The 24,403-nt window shown below is 45.2% G+C and overlaps 1 protein-coding gene across 5 annotated transcripts in view; it reads right to left on the bottom strand.

The window, feature by feature from the left end:
• PPIH (peptidylprolyl isomerase H) overlaps positions 1–20,570 on the bottom strand; it is a 166,364-nt gene extending 145,794 nt beyond the window's left edge. For 2 of the 5 annotated variants that reach the window (XM_069240331.1, XM_069240332.1), the window contains exon 1: positions 20,439–20,569. In XM_069240331.1, coding sequence (XP_069096432.1) covers positions 20,439–20,504 — 66 coding nt within the window. In that variant the 5' untranslated portion in view covers positions 20,505–20,569. Of the gene's footprint in view, positions 1–10,911; positions 11,018–20,438 lie in introns of all 5 variants that reach the window. The other 3 variants (XM_069240335.1, XM_069240334.1, XM_069240333.1) reach the window with 3 other exon arrangements.
• Positions 20,571–24,403: the final 3,833 nt, after the last annotated feature.

Raw genomic sequence — 24,403 nt, 5'->3', positions numbered from 1 at the left:
AACAAATAAAAGAACATTGAAACTAAATATCCATTACCTACTTCTGCTTCTCCAACTCCAGCTGTTTGAACTCTGAGACAAGAACAAAGGGTCCCCACTAATGCCCGCACTAGAGATGGGAGAAGGAGATCAACGGCAGACAGAGACAGTGACGGTGGTCAGGAGGTAAAACACCGTAGAAAGGGCCTCACTCACCCCTCCTTCAACCCACCCTAAAAGGAGAACCATCGGGACACTGACAGATGAGGGGCCAGTGACAAAGACCGACCGACTCGCGAACCCCTATCCCAAAGAAGACCTCGGGTCCAACCAGGTAGCCTTTGCAGACTAGTAAGGGGATGTCTGGCAGCAAACCGAACCACAAACTGGCAGGCAAGCCGGCAAGACAGTTACTATTCTCAGAGGCGCTCCACCAGAAACGAACAACCCCCATGACAATGGAGACCTATCCGTCATCACCCTCAACCCAGCCTGTTACGACATCGGACAAGGAACAATCTACCACTATGGAACGGATACTACACGAGATCACTGCTGTTGGGCGCCGAAAGGAGGGAATAGACACTTCCATATCCTCATTGACCTTAGAAACCAAATCCATTCGGTTAGACATTGCAAGCTTTCAAACCAGAGTGACAGGCCTGGAACATCGCATGGGATCATTGGAAACACAGATGGCCACATCCCAGGATAGAGACCAGGACCTCCTCTACCTCAAGAGTAAACTCACAGATTTGGAGGACAGAAGCCGAAGAGACAACATTCGCGTACTGGGAATCCCGGAAAACGAAGAAGGCACTGACATACAGGCCTTTCTGAGCTCTACCCTCCCTAAACTGACTTCTCTGAACTTTGATCCACCTCTAGAATTCCAACGCGTACATAGGGTGGGCCCGAAACGTTCCGATACATCCCTTAGACCTCGTCCGATTATCGCTAGCCTCCTACGCCACAATCAGACCCGACAAATACTACAAACAGTGCGCAACCACGGCCCCTTTCGGATAGGCCAACACGACATACGGATAACTGCCGACTACTCAAAGGACACTAATGAGCGTAGGAAGGCCTTTCTAGCTTTAAGACCTCGACTTCGCCAACTAGAGATGAAATACGGCCTCTTTGACCCCGCCAGAATGTGGGTCACCAAAAACGGAATATCCAGGGACTTCTACAACCCAGAAGAACTGAAACAATTCCTTGACTCCTTCCACCGTCAACCTACGGACTCTACAAGCACAAACTGTCCACCAGACATCTCGGGGGCAACGAGGACGACAGAACCTTTCTCTTAGGACTAGAGAATGAAGGCGCTACCCGCCATGACACCGACACCGGCCAAAGGGGCAGAGACCTAGAGAGACTAGCTAAAATCGCATGACGATAGAGGACAGGTCTTACACGCGGTGGCAGTCCATACCCAGCTATCGGAGAGATAAATCCCGCTCACCTCTGAAACCAGCGGCCGCACCCTCCTGAGACGACTACCTACCACAGTGCTCACAAGAAACAACTATGATAACACCGAAGGTCAACCGGCGGCAACCCTATGGACAGATGAGTGCACATTTGGACTCTATAATTGCACCTATCCTATAGACAACCACAACTACCTCCTTTAAAGATAAATGTTTAACAGATCTATGCTCTCTATAGCATACTGTAAGGTTCTATGTTGCAATAACACGGTATGGACTGTCTGCTAAAAGGCGCAGGGTACACATATCAGTGCACACACCAGGCTTCACCGACATACACAGGCCACACACAAGCTAGGATCTCACTCTAAGAGGCTCCAACTAGACTCATAACCAAACTTCTAACAAATAAGTAGACACCCCTCTCACCCAACTACAGAACAATTCACAATAACAATGCCACATAGTCACACATGACATAATATGTAAACCATATCAATAAACCTTTCTGCTAGATTCTACTAATATCCAACCCTTACACGGAAACCCAAAATAAACTAAACAAGCCATACACAGGGACACAAACACTGACACCCAACAGGGTAATAGACCAGTGGGAGATGCCACGGTAGGCGATATTACATTATATTATAATATGCAAAACAGGGCGTCGCACGATCATGATCATACCACCGGGCTTGTTAATAACCTAACAACCCCTAAATGCACTACACAGTACTATGACGCAATAATACATTACAAGACGCATAGGCAAAGGTGAGAAGACCACGTTAGACACGTATGGACCAGGACCTATTAATACTCCCTATCAACCACAGGGTATGCCCCAAGATACGCAATCTAAACGATAATGACATGATAACAACAAGGAACCCTATTATACTATGTTATGTTATGTTATAAGAAGTAATAGACTAGATGCATGCCATGATATATATTGCAGTGTAACTATAGGAGTACAGAAACTTCTAATTTGTAAATTTGTACATTGCAAATTGTTGATTATTATGTTCAGATATATTCCATAGCCCCTACCCGGCCCCACACTGCAGCGCCCTACACAGCAGCCCCCCCCCCTCCACCCCCCGCCCGGCCCCGCGTCCCCCCCGTCTCATCTACTCACTTCCTCCCTTATTCTATATATTATATGTTATATCTCACTATATTATATTATATTACACTGTATCTCATTTCTTACATTTCGTCTGTTAACACACTTTCCCCAGCCCCTGCAAACTCTTCCCTTCCCTCCCTTCCACCACAGCATTCCATAATGCAGAACCTAACATGATGGCATAAATCGAGCACAGAGGTTATCCAGTACCCCACAGGCACGAACACACCAACCGTATGATACATCATATTAGACGATGGACGTAAGAGCCCTCAATAATGCACGGCCACATACATCTATATCAACATACTAGGCCCTCTCAGTTACTCGCACGTTGTCCTTCCCTACCCCGCTGTCCTGCTATCCTGCCCCGTACCCCTCTCCCTTCCATCCATCATAACTACCAACATGGCAACTGCCCCCCCCCCCCTCGGGTCCCTCCCACCGCGCGGTTGCAACCCGTCCCCCCCCTTTTCTTTAAGAATTTGGAGCCAGCGCACCTCACTACCATCAACTAGAACCGGCTGACCTCTGCCCATGCGCCGCCTCCCCGGCAGAGAGATCGCTCCGACGGCACGGAAAGCTCCGATAGGAATCGGACTCGTCGTCTACAGACCTTCCCACAGGAGGCTTCCAACCCCTAGCCCCTATTTGTATTTGTACCCGTCCCCTCCACTCCTTCCCTCTTTCGACCCTCCTTGTTATTTTATTTTATTTCATCTCACTTTATGTTGCCCTATTTATTAACATCAATACCCTTCCTTCCCTCTCTCATCTATAACCCTCTCTCAATCTTCTCCCCCCTGAATAATTTTCTCAACCCCCCACCCCTCCTCCCTTTCCTGTCGGAGTGTTCGGACCTCACCAGTTGATCCCTCTTCCCTCCCTACCTAACATCACTCGGCGAACACAGACCCTATTTCATTGGAAAAAGTAACCCCCTTATCCTACATCTACCATCCACAGGATCGCTGAGATCTTGTTCTACCATCGAGAATGCCAGGGAACGCCCCCCACACGATGTGCCCACTACGAATCCTCTCCTGGAATGTTCATGGCATGACGAACTACATCAAACGGAAAAAGATTCTATCCTATCTCCAATCCAAGAGAGCGGACATAGCCCTGATCCAAGAGACACACCTAGATAATGCAGAATCCAGCAAGCTTAAACGCGACTGGGTAGGAAGGGTTGTCTTTAGCTGCTGCCCAACCAGTCGGGAACTCGGGGGTAGTACGCCTCGCAAATGCGGTGTAGCAATCCTACTACGTAATCCCTCCCGGCTACGATCATTAAAACCTGGAATGACACGGAAGGGAGATATGCATTCACTAAACTGAAAATAGAAAACACCTTCCTATGTGTGGGCTCCGTTTATGCACCAACGGGCACAAAGCGCCCCTTTTTCCTGCAACTAAACCGTCTATTGACTGAAATAGGAGCGACCCGCTACATTATAGGAGGAGACTGGAACCTTGCCAGAGACGCCATAATGGACAGGACAGGCCCTATAGATGCGAGCAACAACCAAGATAGAGCACTATTGACAGATATAACCACAGATGTAGGTTTAGTCGACTGCTGGAGGCTCACACACCCAAAGGACAAAGAATACACCTTCCTATCATCCGTTCACGGCACCCAATCACGCCTGGACTATTTTCTAACATCGCATACCATAATCCCCCAAATACAAGACACTTGCATCCTAGATAGTGGACTCTCAGACCACTCCCCGATCCTTCTCTTGCTACAAGCAGGGCTGGCCTCCCCCGGTCGTAAGCCATGACGCTTTGCTATACATAGATACCGCTCCCCACAAGGGAAGGAACAACTTAAGGCCCACATATCCACGTTCATGACCGAAAATACGGGCTCCGTGGTGTCCAAACGGGTGCTATGGGCAGCGGCGAAGGCTACCCTGAGAGGGAATATGATGCGTGATGCGGCACTAGCCAGCAGAGATAGGAAGACCCGTCAGCGTACCTTAGAAAACGAGATCCAGAGTCTTACCAAACAATATACCACTCATCCGACCCCTGAGCTACGCCGCTCACTCGAACGGGCCAGAATGGCACACAACGAGCTATACACAACACAGGCAGAACACGCGCTACAAAGACTGCGCAACCGTCACTATGAGCAAGGAGAAAAGGCGGGTCGCCTTCTAGCGGCACAGCTCCGGCAAAGAGAAGCCGCTTCTGCCATCCCGGCCATTACGTCCTCCTCAGGAGCGGCACTGACCAACCCACAAGACATTGTGAATGAATTCGCTGCCTACTACCAGCATCTCTATACCCCTGAAATACCGACCGACCACGCGCGGGCTGAAATGTTTCTCACTGCGGCCAAAGTACCCCGCCTATCGGAAGCCGGCCGAGCCCTACTCAACGGCGATATAAGCAGAGAAGAAATAATACAAGCAGTCGCAAACCTCCCTTACCATAAATCCCCGGGAGAGGACGGGTTCCCTGACGAATTTTATAGATGGGCCGGGGAGGAGGCAATCACGGCAGTACACGAAGCGCTCTCAGAAGCATGCCAGGAGGGTTCTCTGGGCGCCCTTTCTAATAGAGCCACAATCGTTGTCTTACCCAAACCAGGGAGAGACCCCTTGCTTTGTGGCAGTTACAGCCCTATCTCACTCCTGAACGGAGATGTCAAATTACTAGCTAGCGTCCTAGCAGCACGCCTGCGTAAAGTGATCCCATCCTTGATCCACAATACCCAGGTAGGATTCGTGCCGGGTCGCACCTCCAGAAACCATATGCGTACCCTGTGCCATACACTGATCGAATCGCTACACTTACCAGAGGAGGCACTGGCCTTATCCCTAGACGCAGAAAAAGCATTTGATTGTGTTGAATGGCCCTACCTATTCACCACCATAAAACACTTCGGCCTCGGGGACCAATTTATTTCCAAAGTCCGACTATTATATGACCATCCAACGGCACAAGTTAACTGCGGGGGCTTTCTATCAGATCCATTCCCCATTGGAAGAGGCACCCGACAAGGTTGCCCCCTTTCGCCACTTTTATTCTTACTGGCGATGGAACCCCTGGCAGCAACCATACGGAACTCTCTACAAATAAAATATATCCCGCTACCAGGGGGTTCCTCCAAAATCTACCTATATGCAGACGATATTCTATTAACCCTGTCCGATCTGGAAAGATCCTTACCATCATTGCTCTCTGTCATAGAGAACTTCGCACTCTTATCTGGCTACCGGGTAAACTGGGACAAGAGCGAATCGCTGCCCCTATCTCGCACTACTACGAGGGCCGCAATCCACGGCCTCCCATTCAAATGGGCCCCGACTCGCCTCAAATATCTTGGAACATACATTAACCGAGGCCTAGAACATATGGTTAGGGACAATCTTGATCCCCTCACATCCCGGATGAAACAGGACTTCGCCAAATGGTAACTATTGGGTTTATCCATGTGGGGCAGGACACAGGCGGTCAGGATGGTTACACTACCACGCTTTACATACGTATTAGGTATGCTCCCTTTGCAGGTACCCCTCTCCCTTCTCCGGATGATCGATACCTCAATAAGATCTTTTGTCTGGGGCTCTACACGCCCAAGACTGAAGCCCGCAACACTATTGGCACGACGTCCCTACGGTGGATTAGGCTTACCCTCAGTAGAACAATATTCCTTAGCACTACAACTATCGCAACTGGCTTACACATTACCTGGCACACCGGACCCTCCACAATGGGTAACCACGGAAAATATACTCCACGGACAGCATATAGAGTTAGGTGGGGTATACACTGACTGTTCCCAGCCAGCAAACCCTAACCTTAAGGCCACAAACACAGCATGGCGCAGAGCACACCGCCTGTTAAGTACACACCCTTTCCTGCACGCTCAGGCTCCTATAGCAGGAAACAAATGCATAAAAATAGGAGGAAACACCTTACAGTGGCCCCAATGGAACACGGCTGGAGTCCGTAATATATCCCAAATAGTAGATGATGATGATCACCTTAGAACCTTTGACTCTCTACGGGAAGAATTCGGCATTGACAACAAACAAGAGTGGCGATATATGCAGCTTAAACACTGCATGCACAAAACACTAGGTACCCCCCCCGTGGACGATTAAGATATCACCCATTGTTACTTACCTGCAAACATGGGGTCTACACAGAGGCGTCATGGCTGGCCTATATGCAGAGATAACGAACCACCTATACTCACAGCCCCTCCTAGAGCGGCTGCGTTTAAAATGGCAAGAACGACTGGAGACAGATTATACCAAGGAAGAGTGGTCGGATGCAATGGAGGCCCTAGACAGGGGGGTCCGAGAGGCCCGATTGAAATTCTGTTTATTTAAAATCCTTCAAGACTGGTACTGGACTCCCATGAAACTCTTTAAAGCAGGCCTGATACCACACGCGAAATGCTGGTGATGCGCGAACCTCCAATGCGACCTTCTTTATATCCTGTGTCACTGCCAAACTATACAACCCCTATGGGACACAGTACGTCATACACTACTGGATATCAAACCGATCCCAGACCCAATACCACTACCACTACCACTTATTTTCCTACATGATATGCGCCTGTACCCCTCCCTATCACGATCCCAAAAACGGCTGATTCACACGGCAATCACCACAGCCAAAATTTGCATTCTTAGACACTGGAGGTCTAGCGTAGCCCTAACATCAGCAGAATGGATGACAGCTATGTTCCAAACTGCCACACATGAACGCGTAATTTACAATCTACAAGACCAAGCAGCTCTGTTTGCGGAAATCTGGAGTCCCTTCCTGACGGGACCATGATGTAGAGGGAGGAAGACTGACGGACAGAGACAGCAACACCAGCGGCCGACACTCCAGGACCCTCTCCATCTCCACTTCTCTCTTGCCCCCCCTCCCATCATTAACATCACCACTATTCTTATTAATATTTTTCCTCCTCTCTCATCCAGAATACCTGTTTCTGGAAAAGTTCACCTACCCAACCCATCCACTCATACATCAGAGGACTTGCTCCCCCTTCCCCCATCTGGCCCGTCCTCGAACATTTAAGGTACCTAGAACGACCTAGTCCCCTGATATACCCAATCCTAGGCCCCTACGGGCATTCCCTTGCTCACCATCTTCCATTCAGTATCTTATACCTCTCCCAGACAGGAAATACTCAGAACACCCAATTACCAGGAAGCACTGACTATAGGACCCTTCCACCCCTCCCTCTATATATCCTCTTCTCCCTCTCCTCCCCCCTTTCCATTCTCTCTCCCAACTACCCCTCTTCCCCCTATCCCTCTCCCAAATGGTTTGGCCTCTCTCTTCTCCCCCACGTCTCTCCCCTATGTTCCCACTCCCCTCTCTCTCCTCACCACCCCGGGCTGACATCTTTACACCCATCAACCAGTATATTCAGCAGATTGTATGCCCACATATATACACAGAGTAAGGATTTGATGCAAAGTGGAAAGTTGAAAAAATGCCTATATATGCACGTATATTTTGTAATGCTTTGTTTCCCATCAATAAAAACTATATATAAAAAAAAATTAAAAAAAGAAGAAGAACATGGACATCCTATAGCCTTTCATGTCAATATTGTACAGCATGACTGTCAAGCAGTTAACTTTACAAAATCCTCTAAGTTTTTAAGTCAGAGGAAGGAAACACCAATAGAAGACATACGTTGAACTTGACCTCTATCTCTAAATGCAGAGCAAATGTTACAAGACAAAAACAAGATTTAAAGACCTCTTTATTGCTCATCAACTTTCTGAGAGAACAGACACCTATTCTTTGCCAATTCGCCAGAATGGGCCAGTGGGCCCTAAAAATTAGTTTCCCTGATAAAATCTGTCTCGCCATAGCGAGTGAATGAGTAGATGAGTAGACTTCTCAAAGACAGAAATGGTATATCTGGATTTCTTTAATTTAGGAGTGCTGGTGTATAAAATATCTGCCACTGGGCGTATAACTGCATATCGCTAGATTTAGCTACTCGCAATGCGGTAAAATTGAATTGACCGACTTCTTCCAGGCCTTGCAAGCGCATCTGGGAGGCAGTTTCAGTTTGCCTCTTTCTGGATATTTGCTCGTATATGGCAGTTTCTGGTGTCTTCTAAGTTTGTAGGAAAGAACCAAATGGTTAATTTTCAAAGGAAAGGCACATTTTCTTAAAATATGTTCTACAATAGCTCAACCTCTTTCTAGTTCTAATCTGTAAAAGTCATTTAAGGAACTAAGCATTTGATTAGGTGCAAATTGATGCTACACTCCCTCATCTATTTTCTGTTTCATAACGTTCCTGGAAACAATATTGCCATTAATATCCTATCCCAATTCCCGACTTTAGCCAGCCCTACAACCTCCCAACACTATAGTTGGGGGCACAGAATACATGGTTGATTGGAAGGGGATACTGGGTACAGACAAAAATTGGAATAACTGTGTAAGTAAAGAGTTATATGTACTCAAGCTGGGACATTAAACGACTCTGGGATTATATATGTGTTGTTTTTCTTTTAACCGGGGGATAACTGGATTTCTCTATAATGTGGTCAAAAAATGAATTATACACAGTGTTTACTATCATTTTATACAGCCGGGAAACAAAAGTTAAAAAGTTTGTATGGCAATAATGTTGCATACTGGGCAAAGTCAGCCTCCACTTCTCCTTGCCCAGCTGTTTTTTTGTAAATAAGTTAGATACTTATTTCAAAGCAATGAGTTAATACGGCTTTCAAACCCCATAAAGATTTTTATGGGGACCACCCACGGGAGAGAAAAAAATTGAAAATAATTAAGGGAAGTATATTCATTTCACTCATTTGGGATCTGCCAATTATCAAAAATAATCAGATAGCCCCCAGCTAATTAAAAGTAAACACATTTTAGAAATTAGTAGGCGAAGATTTAATCTATACATGTCATCCAGCTCTTCTGATAAAGGTGGCCCCTAGATCTCAAAGAACTGCCCCAGATGAGAACTGAATAATAAACAGCTGTTTTAGACTTGTTTACTTTTTACCTTTTTAATTTTGGAAAGTTGCTTATTATGTGAATCAGAGCCTCTACTGACTGTGCTTTAGGAGATGTACACACCACAGGATCGTCTGCAAGGAGTTTAAGTTTTGGTGCACCTGGAGGAATTGCCTGAATCTCCAGAAAGAATCTAATAGCTATTGCCAGAGATTCAATATCATCAGCAATAAAGGGTCACGCCTGCTACTACCACATATTTGATTTTGTTTTGGGGGTGGTAGGGGGGCCTACTCCATTAATTACAAGGTAAGCATTTGGTCCATCATATGATTGTCTTAAGGTGTGTATCAATTGCTTAGGAAGCCCTACTTTTCCTAGCACCAGAAGCAAAAAAGGTCCAATGCACTTTTTGCAACTAAAAAACACATAAAGGCCACTGGAACTTTGTTGGCTGATGCATAACCTACAGCCTCCACAAAAAGTGTGTATTAAAATAGAATTGCCGACCTGACATAAAGCCATTTTGATCTCTATGTATAATTTGGAGGGAATTACAGGTGTAGGCCTTGAAGCAATTCATTTTGTCAAGATTTTATAATCAGCATTGAGTAGCGTTATGGGATGAAAAGAAATCAGACTGCATGGATTCTTCCTGTTTTTTAAGCATCATACTAATTTCCTTTCCAGAAAGATGATGGAATTTTACTTCCCAATAAAATATAACGAAATAGTTGTCTCATTGTGGCCTTTAGCTGCTCAATATAGATTAGGTACCACTCAGATGTAGAACAGTCTTCACCCACAGCCTTGCCCCTTGGTAAGTTTTTTAATGACTCCCAATTAGCTCTCTCTGAGTTACTTTGCTCATTAATCCTGTTGCTTCTCTAGATAGTAACCCAGGAAGGGACCACTACTCAAGATACTCAAATGTGGATGCATGTGAAGGATCTAAATGCTCAGTGTAGATATTTTCAACATGCTTCTGTAAAAGCTGCTCTACTTGTTTAGGGTCATTTGTGTAGCTAAATGTACGTGGATCATGAATCTCTGTATTCTGAGTAGCTATGGCTTTAGATTTCATATGCCAAGCCAGAAATTTCCCACTACAATCCCCTTACTTATAGAGTTGTTGTCCTGCTGATCAGATCTTTTTCTAGAAGAAAACTCTAGCTTTACCTTTTCCCACTGAGAATAGTTTTCAAGGTTAATTACCCTGTTGAAAGAGCCTTCAACTTGTAAGAGTACATCTGTCTTTGATGGGAACTCTTGGTGCTACCTTTTCTTTCTTAGGACTTCTAAGGAAATCATTTCGCCTGTCACAGTAGACTTATATGCTTCCCACACAGATTCTATAGGTGCAGAGCGAATATGTACCTCAGAGGTTACGTTCTTATCCTTAATGCTTTTACAGAATTCTTCGTCAAAGCTTGGTCTAACGTCCTTCTAGGAATTCCTTAGTGCAGGGGATACACATTAGCATCTGAAAGGAGTTTAAAAGAAAATGTCAATTCTAGAAGCAGACTAAAACCTCTTAGAGAAAAATGTGTATATCTGAATTAAAGGGTTTGCCGATCTCCATAAATCAATCAAGCCTAACTCAGACTTCAAACTCTGCACTTCTTGAGCAACGCTTGCTTTTTTTGGAACCTCCTTTTTTTCAGACGCATCTAATGAGACTGGAGTACATTAAAATCTCCACTGGTTATATTTGGATTAGGAAAGTCAACTGGGGATACATTAACTGGTGGAGGGAATATGGGTCATATTTTTTTGGACCATAAAATTAAACTGTCAAACCTTCCAATTTCAGTTTCAAAGCAGCAGCTATCCATTAACCTGCTTTGGCCTGTACTCATTTATGAGCAGACTCTGAAAATGTATTTGAGGTCAAATTTGGGAACCCATCACTCTGCTGACTAGCTGAAGCGATGATCAGGCCACATTTTAAAGGGGGCCAGAACTGGCTATCTGCACTATTAGAGGTTTTAAAATGAGTTTCCTGAAGTAGCTGAAGTGATAAATTCTAGTTAGATACCAAGGAAAATATTGTGTTTTTCTTCTGTACATTTTTAATCCCATTAACATTGAATAATATACTCCTAACAATGGGAATGATGAGGATAGCAACCACTTGACACAGTCCTGAGAGGAGGCCACGCCCTCAAATCAAGATGGCAGAGGAGGGCTGTGCTAGCCATTACTGAGAGAGCAGTGATGAGAAGAGATTTGGCTCCAAACACATAGCTCCCTAATCCAAAGTCAGACCAAACGCCAGAGGCAGTCAGTCCACCACTGCAAAGTGCACACAATAGGTTGCATACCTCTGGCTGCCTTGGGTGCTTGCTAGGAGGAACTCACAGGCGCAAGATGTGCACCACTTGTGGTTTGCTGCTGGCTGCGCAGGGAACTTCCAGTAGGAGTCTGCGGGGACTGTACTAGCGCTGCGGCAGGAGATAATGACAGGGGCCGAAAAGCAGGAGGCTTTACAAGTGAGGGAGCCCCCACAGGAGATGGAAGCACAGCTATTTCTACCCGTCAGGCTCGGGGAGCCCAAGGAACGGATGGTAGCCATTTTGTGAAGAGATACTACCATCATCAGTCTTGAGAGAATTTAAGAGACTGCTCTAGGTATGCAGTCTGATCGAGGAGGTCAACAAGCTGTCAGCAGTAAGGCAGCCATCAACAGGACTGAACAAAGGACGCTAAGAAACAGCATCAGCGTTCATAGCAGAACAACTATAGTGGCCCTGGAACAATCAGGGCCTGTCTGTATGCTGCAACTCCCCTGCCATTCCACCTGGGACAATTAGCATGGAGAACACTGGGAGCTGGGAAGCTGAATTGGAAGACCCTAGGTTGGATAAGGTGGGGAAAGATGGCACAGGCTTTAGAGCTGCTCAGATGTGTGGATAAGGTGGGGAAAGATGGCACAGGCTTTAGAGCTGCTCAGATGTGCTTCGAGCAGTAGTAGTCCCCCCCTCCCTAAGCGCCTTGGAACCCTAACGGGTAAGTAGCACGCTCTACAAATGTCTGTGATTGATTGATTGATTGGAGGCCACTGGAGTTTGTCATTGAACCCAAAGGAAATAGAGGAGACTGGCGTATATTCAGAATTTACAAGACACTTACAAATCATTGTTGCGCTGTGCTATTAACCTGTTGGCAACTGCTTTCGATCCATACTGATTTTGACACTATCTGATGCCGAAAACTAAGGGTAGGGCTACCTCAATATTAGCCAGGAAAGGGCATGGTTACCCTATTAAAAAAGGCAAGATGGATAATTCTTTACTCCCTCTTAAGAATGCAGCACTCTCTGAGATGCAGGTGGATCTTGCTATAAAATCTAAGGAGAAAGAGGTTTGTGTGATGACTTCAGATTCCCTAAACAATGTGCAGATGCACAATTAAGTGATGGGGTAGCAGAATGAAATGCCACCAAGTCACAAGCAATATGCAATTAGAGGCAATTTGAACTCAAGGGCAGGACGCCTCTCGTAACTAAAGGATGCCTATGTATCTTAACGACTGGGTTGCTAACCTTGGCAAAGCACTTTGGAGGGGCCAAGAGAGAATCTTTTGCAATGAAAGCAAGCCAAGCTCTTGTGGTGGAAGCATGCCCTTATGGCATACAGAGGCGGGAGGTAGAGAGACGGCAGTGGGTCCAGGAGAAGAGAACATTTAGAAGAGGTAACACAACCCCGTTCTGTGGATAACAATATGGAGGGTGTAAGCCGAGAGACCAAGAGCTACCCCATATTGTCAAGTATACACCTCTCATTGGGTACAATCCCAAAACAAAAAGATGATGAGGTCAGTAAGTTCTGTATGAGCCCAAAACATCCTGAGTTGTCAATGCTAGCAACTGAAAATCAATTGGGGCGTGTTCTACAACGTCTTACCCTTTAAGGTGGATGGGGCATATCTGTCTGTCTTTAAACAGAGTCTATTTGGACAGTTAAGCTCTGTAAAACCACCCAGTACTACAACTACTCCGGGGGCTAGTAGGGAGTGAACAAAGCCAAGAGGAGATATTGCTTCTTAAATTGAGCGAATATCCCAACTGAACTATTTCCATGTTTCAAGCTATCCTGCTAGAGCTTAAAGATCTTAAAGCTAGACAGGCAATGGTTGCAGCTGCTCTTGTTGTACAGATGCAAGGGCTTGAGAAAAAAAAAAAAAGAAGACATATTGTCAAACCAAGTAACTGACCTAAAGCAAATATTTCTGATTGTGAACTGGCACAAAACTCATTGACACAACAAACTTTCCTGTTTTTCCCAAAGGAAACTGCTTTGCCTGAATACCAACTAGATGAGCAGTAAAGTAAGTCAAGATAATCCAATTTAAGATTTGTTGGTATCCTGGAGCTACAGAATACTTCAGCGAAGGAGACTGCTGAACAACTGATACTCACTCAAGTACTCCCCAAGTTTAAGGCTCCTACAACAAGAGAGCAAAGCTCCACCCACAGCTAGGCTGAATATTTCACAACCCAGAGCGACTTTGGCTAACTTCAGCGCCTACAGCGTGAAGGAGAATATACTGACAACATCCGTTCTGTCTAATAAATCATTAGGTTTGCCAGACTTTTTTTTTAAAACTCTTTTAGGGTCATATGCTGTCAGATTTTATTGGCACTTTCATTAAGGGAGAGCTATAGTTTATACAAAAAGAACTGTGGCATAAGGTTGTCCTGGTCTTTTACTGATTTTAAAGCTCCTGATATAAGAAGAACGAACGGTTAACTAGAGTGTAATCCAGGATGTTGTCTATATGGGCTAATAATTAGTTGGGTTTTCTAGCAGATCACACGAGAACCTACCAACTCTCATTGTTTGTAACTTTTTAGCGGTATGAATACTATTTCAGGAATTCCTCCATATTTTGTCTTGGTGCCGTTTTCAGCTGGAGTGGCCATTACATTTGCATTAAAGATGTCTATGACAATCCAATAGGTCATCTGCTACTTTTAAAAGAGCCACTAAGAACCTGTACATCCCATCAGTTACCAATATTCAATGTGAGAAGGCCAGCTGTTGGAAATGGTCCTTTTTGCAGGGTTATCCCCAAACATTTTGCCTCTGACCTCCTTTTTAGGTCGAGCGTTAGCGTTCGGCCTGCTGTATACTTTTCAGTATACTATAGAGTGAGTTCTGGTGTTTACATTGGTTAGTTGCAGTGTCCTTAAAAAATCCTTGCTTGCTAGTGGTCAGTTCTGCCTCTTTGTCCTGCCTTTTTTCACTTTGGGAGCAGCACAAAGTACTGTGTAATTACGCTATGTCCTGTTTATCTCCTCTGTAAAGGACTTTTTTGGGGGCATTTGCCTGTTTCACCTCAACAGTGTGGGCGCTTGTTCAGTTGCTCCTCCCCACCAGCTCCCTCTGTAAACATAAACCAACAGCAGAGGGGGCTTTTCCAGGGCCAGCTCACCCTCGCTCTCTTTCTTTTGTTATTTTCAGTCTGTGTGGCAATAAAACTCCATTCAGTTATTTACAACGGTATGAGCTCTAACTCGACCAAACACAAGACTATTCCATTCCAAATGCTTGTTTTCATTTGCTGCGGTTCGGGTTTTCAGTATGTTGTCTTTTGCTTTGCAGAAACAAACATGGTAGCTACAGCTTTTCCAAATGTTCGCACCTCCCATGCGACTGCCTCCGCTTTGTTTTTCGGTGATGCATTTAGACTCTAAGAGGTCATATTAGCAGTGTGAAATTTACTGCCATTAAGGGAACTTGCTGTTGCATTAATAAACATGAAAAAGAAAACATGAGACGTGTGGTAGTTTTATAACCTTTCATCTGCTTTTAATGCGTGCACAATGTGAGCTGCTTTCTTCGTGCCCCTGCTCCCACTCCAGCAGATTAGCAGCTTTGTTTTCTGTGCCCCTCTCTCCTTTGGAGTGTTTGTGCTTGCTGGCACATAGACGCCTTTCTGTGGGGCTATCATGCTCGGCTCCCCACACCTGTGCCCTTGCCCAGCCTGCCTACTCCACGGACACACATCAGATGGGGGATCCAGGCCCCTTTCACTTCCAGTGTTTCCGAAAAATGCCCTCGGCCCGCTATACTTACAGCGCAGACCTGTTCTCGTCACTGCTGCCTAATGCGCCAACATCAATCAATGCTTTGTGCCTCATGTCATTTTATACCAACTTAGGTGCTGTAGAGGTAAGCGAGTCAGAAAATGCACAGACCATGCCAGGAGCCCGGCCCCGCTCTGAAAGGGCTAACATGACAATAAACATAAAAAGAATTTGCTTGCAAGTCACGCAACAAACCGACAATAAGTATTTTAGAGTGGCAGCTGGCCTCGTGCTCACGGAGACTGGGGTCTGCCAGTGTTCTGCGTTGAGCAATGGGACACTCCTCCCTGGTCCTCTACCAAATGTATGCATATCCTCCCCACACCACCCCCAATCAGCAACTTAACTCAGTGCAAAGAACAGTGACGCGGAGGGGAGCAGTATACACACTGGGCAGGAAATAAACTGCAGCTCTCCCTTCTTAAAGGCACACACTGCCCCAAGGACAGACACAAAAGAAAAAAAGTGTATTGATTTCAGTGCTGCTTATTCTTGCTGGAGTTGTGTTTTACTCATTAGTTAATGTACTTAAGAGGGGGGTACAGACTCTTCTTTTCCCTGCAGTCTCCCAGCCTTAATTTACTTTCACGTTTAAACTGCATGCTTAGCTCAGTTTACCCAGTTGCATGCTTACCACACTAGCCCTGGCTCTTAGTAAAGTATCTGGCCCCTGGGTTGGTATAGGTGCCAAGGTGCATGCTGTGTGTGGCATGTACCCTACCAGCAGCTGAATCACCACTCCTGTCTGCTGTAGGTGCAAGGTCTGTCATCTAATTGTTATTCACTGTTCGCAGTTAGTCTTCATAAGAGCTTCGAGGGGCAAAACAAGTCGTGTCCCCTATCAGGGGATTGAGGTGTTGTAACATGAACTCTTATACTTGCACACGTTTATCACTGAGTGTGGAAAATTTTAACACTGTTTTCGCTGCATGCAAAAAGCTCCACTCGCCATTAGGTGAAGTAATTGTTCTTATGTGTTTACATGTAGAATTGATTTTCCTGTTGCTTCGATACTTTTATTGCATGAATTTGTTTTCTGAGGATTATATAGCTTGGCATTCATTGTTTCAGATCACTTAAGCATCCCTGCTCCCCCTCATACACATGCATACATAATTTTAGGTGGGAGAGCCAACAGATTAACGGGGAGAGCTGAGCCAAGGGACTGACTCGGATCTTGTAACACATGTACGATCCAAGCCCTGAAAATGTTTGCTATGTAAATCATAGACCAAACATCATATAAAGTATGAAAGTCTTAAAAATTCAAAAGTTCATTTCTTTAGCCTGTGGAAGCTTTGACATTAATATGTCTTATTATAGCACTACACTGAGAAGCACTTGATTGTAGTATTATTCTAGTAGGCCTGAACATTTGTAACGCACTACACCCTCTAAGGGCTAAATATGTGGTTATGCTGGATTACGTTCTGCCATTCCGTTTTCATGTGGTTATGCTCTATAGGGGCTGACTATATGGTTACATGACCATTTTTCTTACAAAATGCTGTTTTTAGCATGGTGCCCTCTAGGGGCTGTTCTGAGCAGTACCGTCAATATACTACAATATTTGCTGCACTCAAACTCGCCCCCATAATGCTTTGCAGGGAATTCCTTTTACGAAACATTTTTCCCATGACTCACCCTGTTGTGGTCCTAGGACAATGGGACCATCATCAATATGGTCAGCACAACATGCTCTTTCTGTCTAGGTCATTTCCGGGTCCCCACACCAGAATGGGGGGTGGGGGGGTACACAATAATATTATAAATAAATAATGGCAATAAGGTAAATGGAAGTGTTTTAGTTATATGCAGGGCCACTGGAATTATGTGGCAGAGCGAACCGAATGATGAAGTAGGGTTGACCAATTTATGTGGCAGGAAAAGCCCAGTTATGCATTTACACCAATAGCTCTAATTCAAGCAAATGCGAGACCTATTACATTGCAAATGCTTATTTTGACTGTGAGCTGTGTTTAGTTTTTGGTGGCTTTAGGACTCTGGGCACTTTACCACTGATGATCAATGCTAAAGTGCAAGAGCTTTCTGTCTAAATTGTATTGGTGATTGGTTTATCCATGATTGGCCTATTTGATTTACTAGTAAGTCCCTAGTAAATTGCCCTATGTGTGCCCAAGGCCTGTATGTCAAATGCTACTAGTGGGCCTGCAGCACTGATTGTGCCACCCATATGAGTAGCCCTGTAAGCGTCTCAGACCTGCCACTGTAGTGTCTCTGAGGGCAGTTTTAAGCCGCCACTTCAACCTGCAAGTGGATGCACTTACCAGGCCCAAACCTTTCCTTTTAGCACATGTAAGTCACACCTAAAGTAGCCCAAGGCAGCCCCATGAGCAGGGTGCAGTGTAATAAAAAGGTAGGACATGTACTGGTGTTTTACATGTTGTGATAGTGAAATACTGCTAAATTCGTTTTTCACTATTGCAAGGACTATCTCAGTCATAGGGTAACATGAGGATTGCCTTGAAATATAATTTAAGTGTAATTCCCCAACGGTAGCAGATCAAGACCTGGAGTTTGAGGTCTCTGAATTCCCAAAAAATACATCTTTTGGTGAGGTTGTTTTTTGAATTGTAAATTTCAAAATGTCACTTTTATAAAGTGGACATTTTCCTGCTTAACCATTTTGGGCCTTTACTTGTCTGCGGAATTCACATCTGGGTACGGATGACAGTCGGGCTGCTTGTGAATTCTCTCTAGACAGTCACACAAAGTGAGCTGAGGTGTGCCCTGCATTTCCTGATCGGTCTTCCATAGCAGAGTGGTGGAAGAAGTGGACACTTTAACCTGAATAGGGCTGTGCGCCCTTACACAAAGGGGGTCTCCAACCCCCTGGAGTGTGTCTGGGGCCAGGGCAGGGAAGGCCAGTTTCTTGTGCACTACAAAGATTTCTCTTTGAAGTTTGCCTACTTCAAAGACAGAAAACGGGCAAGTACTGGACCTCTGACCCCACATACTTAGAATCCTTCTGGACTGAGGACATTCTGCCAGGAAGAAGAGCTGGATGTTGTAGGAGGGACTTCCAATCGGTCTGTTGCTTTGCTGTGCTGGCCTGCTGCTTCTGTCCTGGGAGTGAAAGGACTGGCCTTTGCTTTCTACATCCGGCTTTCAAAGGATCTCCAAACGCTTAGACTGAGCTTCCTTCTGTTAAGAAGTCTCAGGGGCATCAATGACTGTACCTACCAGCACCTGGGCTCTCTTGCTGGGTCATGACTTGCTAAGTGGTGCCAAATTCAGTTCCTGGGTCCTTGGGAGTGAGTTCTGGTGTACGAAGAAAGAAACAAGTTAATTAACCTCCAGTACGACTTTGGAACCGATGCTGCGCTCGGAACCCATGCCGCTGCCTGCACCGTGGTCACCGCTGAGTGCAGCGACCACCGCTGCCGAAGTCCCACCACATCACGAGTCCTGAGCGCTGTGTCATAGACGCATCTTTGCTTGTGTATGTTGGATTTTTGTCGTTTTGGTCTTGTTTTACTCAGATAAATATTGGCTATTTTTCTAAACTGGTGTGGAGTACTTTTGTGGTGTTTTCACTGAGTGTGTGTGTGTGTGCGCAAACACTTTACACATTGCCCCGGAGACAAGCCTGACTGCTTTAGCCAAGCTACCAAGGGGGTGAGCAGGGATCTTAGCTGTGCGGCTCCCTTATCCCGACTAGAGTGAGGGTCCCTCATTGGACAGGGTGTAAACCACTGCCAACTAGAGAACCAAATTCTAACACCAGCATACCCACAACCCATTCTCAAACACGTAGAGCAGAATGATCTGACAGACTTTATGCAAGAGCCTGTGCTCACGTTGAAATTTAGATTATGGCCTGGGTTACAGAAGGGGGTAGGAAAACCTGCAGTTAGCATTTCAGTACACATAAGTATGTTTATTTTTTCAATGTTTAATATCGACAATAACCATTTTTTCTCATACATTAGCAAAGCCAATATGTTTGTATGGGTGAAGTCACAAGGCTATTTATTGGGTTGGCCAATGCAAGCTCTTTTCAAGTTGATGGAAAATAAAAACGCTAAGCAAGAGTATATGTGCTAAACTGGATGCAGAATTCCAGCCAGGTTTGCAGATAAGGACTTTTTGTTTTTGGCTGCTCCAAATTATCTTGCCATACCAGCAAATGTACTTCGATGTGTGGCATTTCTATTTTGGAACGTAGCTGAAAGGCAGTGAAGTCCCGTCTGGACTGAACTTTAATACAGGATATGGATTGTGACTACGTTCGTTTTTTTATCAAATAATTACGCCTATACTTGTATTGTAGTAAACACCAACAATCATTATTTAACATAGAGATTACTGGTTTAAGGAGTTAAAAGCGAGGACATTTCGTTTCCCTTTCTTAAAACTTCACAGTCCAAGTAGCAAACTGGAAATAAAATGTTCCCAAATACTATGTATTTAACTCTCAATCGCACACACTCTAAAACGTAGCCATGTAATACAAAGATAAAATTGAAATTAGAAGTTTATTTAAAAAAACAACGTGCTGTGGACTAAAATGCCAGAACTGGTTTACGAATTTACTCATGACGTGGTGATACTCGTTAGCTATGAAGGTAAAATTTGAGAGGCAGACCTTGTAACATTAAATAGAAAAGAGTGTCTGTGCGGAACCACAAGTAACGGAACGTGCAGTACACGGGGCAGAAAAAGGTGTTACACCAGACTCTTCCCACGTTCGGGGGCAATCTGGAGGAAGTTCGTTAAATACTGTGCGCACAGTCCGCAGCATAAGAAGTCCTGCGGGTCCCACCCTTACTCCCACCGTAAAACACCTCACCTGGCCGCCTATAGTAACGTCAAAGAACACTACAGGATTGCTTGAATTGGATGCCAGGACCGCCATGCCTGTGACTGTGACCCGGAAACAGAACAGTTTCCGATGCTGCAGCGTTTCAAGACATGATTTGGGATAAACATAGAAGAAAGATAGAGGGGTGGATATACGCGTGTAGGTTTTTTCATACGGGGAAACTCAAGCGCCAAATTGTTTTTAGGTTACGCTTGCGCTGTGCTTGTGAATTTTTTTGTATTAAATACATCTTAAAAGGGGCTCACGTCGCGCCTCCTCTTGCTTTGTTTGGGTCCTGTGCTTGTCACTTAGTTTTCCTCGGTTTTAATTGATTATAGGAGTACTTACTGGCTTCTACCAATAGTTTTTTGCGTTTCTTTTTCTGTGCTTTTGTCTTATCAGGCTCCCGTGGCCCAAGTATTTATTTATATCCACCGCTTTGTGGATTTTTTTGTTATTTTATTTTGCACCACAGCGTTTTTTTCACTTTGATTGCAGCACAGCGTTCATTAATAGTCCTTATTGTGTAGGGCGTTTTGACAACGATTCTAAAGCCACCCTGCACTCCCCCAGTTATTTTTAAACGCCCCACTCCTCATCATTATTTTTATATTAACCCCTCCTCCAGCTCTCCGTGTTTTTTTTTTAAATAAACCTCAGGCAGGAGTGCTAATCTATTTAACCCCTTTGCTGGTAGATACGCCCCTCCCCCCAGGTGCCAGGCCTTTTTTGGGCTATTTGGAGCAGTTCGTGCTTAGGCCCCCATAGATTGTTGTCCACATAAGCTACCCCCACCAAATTTGCGTCCTTTTTTTCCAACAACCTAAGGATTCTAGAGCTACCCAGAGTTTGTGGGTTCCCCTGAAGGAGACCAAGAAATTAGCCAAAATACAGGGAGAATTTCGTTTAAAAAAAAAATGGGAAAAAAGGGCTTCAGAAGAAGGCTTGTGTTTTTTTCCCTGAAAATGGCATCAACAAAGGGTTTGCGGTGCTAAAATCACCGGATTTCAGGAACAGACACACTTGAATTCGAAATCCACATTTTTCAACACAGTTGTGGCAGTTTACTGGGACTTATCCCATTTTTAGGGTTGAGCCTGTGTAGCATGCGCTTGCGCATGCGTATCGCTTGCAAAACGCTTTAGTAGTTAGAAAATGGCTCGGAGCCCCGCCCATGTCACGTCAGTGTCTTTCATTGGTTCGTGGGCTTTCCTTTTAAAATCTGCTTGCTTTCATGAGTGGAAGGCATGCATATGTCATGCCTTTTCCGGTGGTTAGCCCTCCTCGAGCGCAGCGACAAAGTACTGAAAACATACAAGGCTTGCTGTTTTCCGCCCTGTTTGTGGACTACTTTTTTCCATTTTTCGCAGTGTGATCTTGCTTGTTTAGCAGCGCGATCTCGCTTGTTTTATTTTTTTCTATTTCCCACTTCTCTTCAAAAGAGATGATTCGGCTTAAACATTTAATCCGCAGCAACAAGTCTCTGGACCAATTAAAACACAAAATGATAAACTCTGCGAACCTGGAAACCAATGGTCTTTTATCAGAGTATAAACAGGTAAATAGTTATTTGAGGGTTGATTCTTAGGAAAGATCAAAGCAACATACTGCGGTTTACAAGAAAAACAATCTGGTAAAACATGGATTCGGGACAAAACCGACCTGAGAGCGAGATGCTCGTTACGTCATCCAATGAACCCGGAAAAGCTTGGACAGCCCAGACACCGCACCCTAATCACAAAGCAGAACAGCACCGAGGCTGGCCTCATAATTGCAAAGTATGCCGATAATTACACCACAAGGAAGCTGGCGACGAGCCAAGAGTCAATAGCCTTGGGTCAGTGATATAAGTCTGGCTGTGGTAGCTTTAGGGGCCACAGTAAAAGCATACCCCCTTCCTCAATAAACAATCACTGCTGCTGTAACATTAAGGATGTAGATAGGCCAGAAATGAACCACTCTGCGTGATAACAGATGCCAGCGACAGGAGTGACTTTAGCTATTAGGGGGTTTCTGTTTTTACTGATAAACGGCCCGATCATTTCCCTCTCATCACTCGCGCCCCCTTTTATTTCCCCGAATTAAAGCTGTGGTTGACGCCTTTGGCGATCTGTTTAAATGAGGACCAATGAATTGCTTTGAAATACATTGCGGCCATCTTGACTAGTGTGATTACCCTGACTAGTGTTACATGTAGCCCTGCCAAGTGTCACGCATCTCGCGTTATAATAACGCTTATCTGGTCATTTTCCAGGAATGCCTGAGACTGTCACGCAAAAGAACCGTGCCCTGAAGTGCAGAAAATCCTTCCATTCCAGTTTCTCACTTAGCTAGGTTAACTCCGAGTAGTGTGGTGCTGGAGTACAACAGTAGGTATAGGATTCTCGAGAAATGACATTTCCATGGTTCCCTCTTCTTCAACGCTTGATTTCGCCTGCGAGAAAGTGTTACTCATAGTCGTTGAAATGTCACTCATTTACACTGAAATGATGAAAGTGTCACCCATAGCAATCTGAAATCTTGGAAGCTATGTATATGTGATTTTGTGCAATAAATGAATTTACTCAAGTCGCAGACCAAACTTTAGATCAACTTTCATTTAAGTATCCCTGGAGTGTGTTCTTGCTTTTTTTTAAAAATCAGGATGGTGCATTTTAGGATTGGCCTAAAAATAGGCCAATCTGCCCCCAAGGGAGGTAAATATGGCCAACAGTAATGTGCCCCAATGGGGAGCGACCCTTGCCAAGGGGCTGCCCCCCCAAACCAAACACACACACACACACACACACCAATCCCTGGTGCCTAAGTGGTTTCTCCTCCCCCCGGGGGCAAGTCGGCCAAATAGAAACAGGCCGATCTGCCCCCAAGGTGAGCAGAAATGGCCTAAAATAAATTTGCCCCCCCCAGGGGAGCGACCCTTGCCTAAGGGGTCGCTCCCCTTGCATGAAATTGGCGGGGAAGAAAAATCCCTGGCCCCTAGTGGGTTCTGCCCCCCTTGGTGGCATATCGGCCTAATAAAAATAGGCCAATCTGTCCCTAAATGGGGCTGAAATGGCCTAAAATAAATTTGCCCCCCAGAGGAATGACCCATGCCTAAGGGGTCGCTCCCCTTGCGTGAAATTGAAGCAAAAAAATCAAAATCCCTGGTGTCTAGTGGTGTAATAAAAATAGGCCAAGGGCAGAAATGGCCTAACGACAATTTGCCCCACAGGGGAGCGACCCTTGCCCAAGGGGTTGCTCCCCACATGAAAAAATAAAAAAAAGATCTCTGGTGTCTAGGGGGTTCCTGCCCCCCTTTGGGGGCAGAACGGCCTAATTACAATAGGCCGATCTGCCCCCAAGGGGGGCAGAAATGGCCTAAAACAAATTTGCCCGCCCAGGGGAGCGACCCTTGCCTAAGGGGTTGCTCCCCACACATAAAAATATAAAGTAAACAAAAAAAATATATATCCCTGTTGTCTAGGGGTTTCAGCCTAATTATAATAGGCTGATGTGCCCCCCAGGGGGCCAGAAATGGCCTTAAATTAATTTCCCCCCTTAGGGAGTGACCCTTGCCCAAGGAGTCGCTCCTCTCATGACAATAAACAAAAATAAAAAAAATCCCTGGTGTCTAGTGAGCATTTCTACTGTCCTATCGCATCGCGTTCGGGCAGCAGAAATGCTGAGAGAGACATCAAAGGAAAGGAAAGGCCTTTCCTTTCCTTTGATGCCTCTCTCAGCCCCTCCACGTGATTGGAGGAGAAATGCTTTTGCATTTATATGATCGGGCAGCAGAAATGCTGAGAAAGACATCAAAGCAAAGGAAAGACTTTTCCTTTCCTTTGATGCCTCTCTCGGCCCCTCCACGTGATTGGACGAGAAATGCTTTTGCATTTCTCCTCCGATCTGCGCTGGAAGCTGAGCTTCCAGCGCAGAGGGGTAGGCTTCTGATGAGGTCAGAGCGTGATCACGTG

Source organism: Pleurodeles waltl, chromosome 6 (genome assembly GCF_031143425.1).
Source record: "Pleurodeles waltl isolate 20211129_DDA chromosome 6, aPleWal1.hap1.20221129, whole genome shotgun sequence".
Classification (NCBI taxonomy): Eukaryota; Metazoa; Chordata; class Amphibia; order Caudata; family Salamandridae; genus Pleurodeles; species Pleurodeles waltl.
Note: the sequence above shows the minus strand (reverse complement) of the source record. Positions and strands in the feature narration are given on the sequence as shown.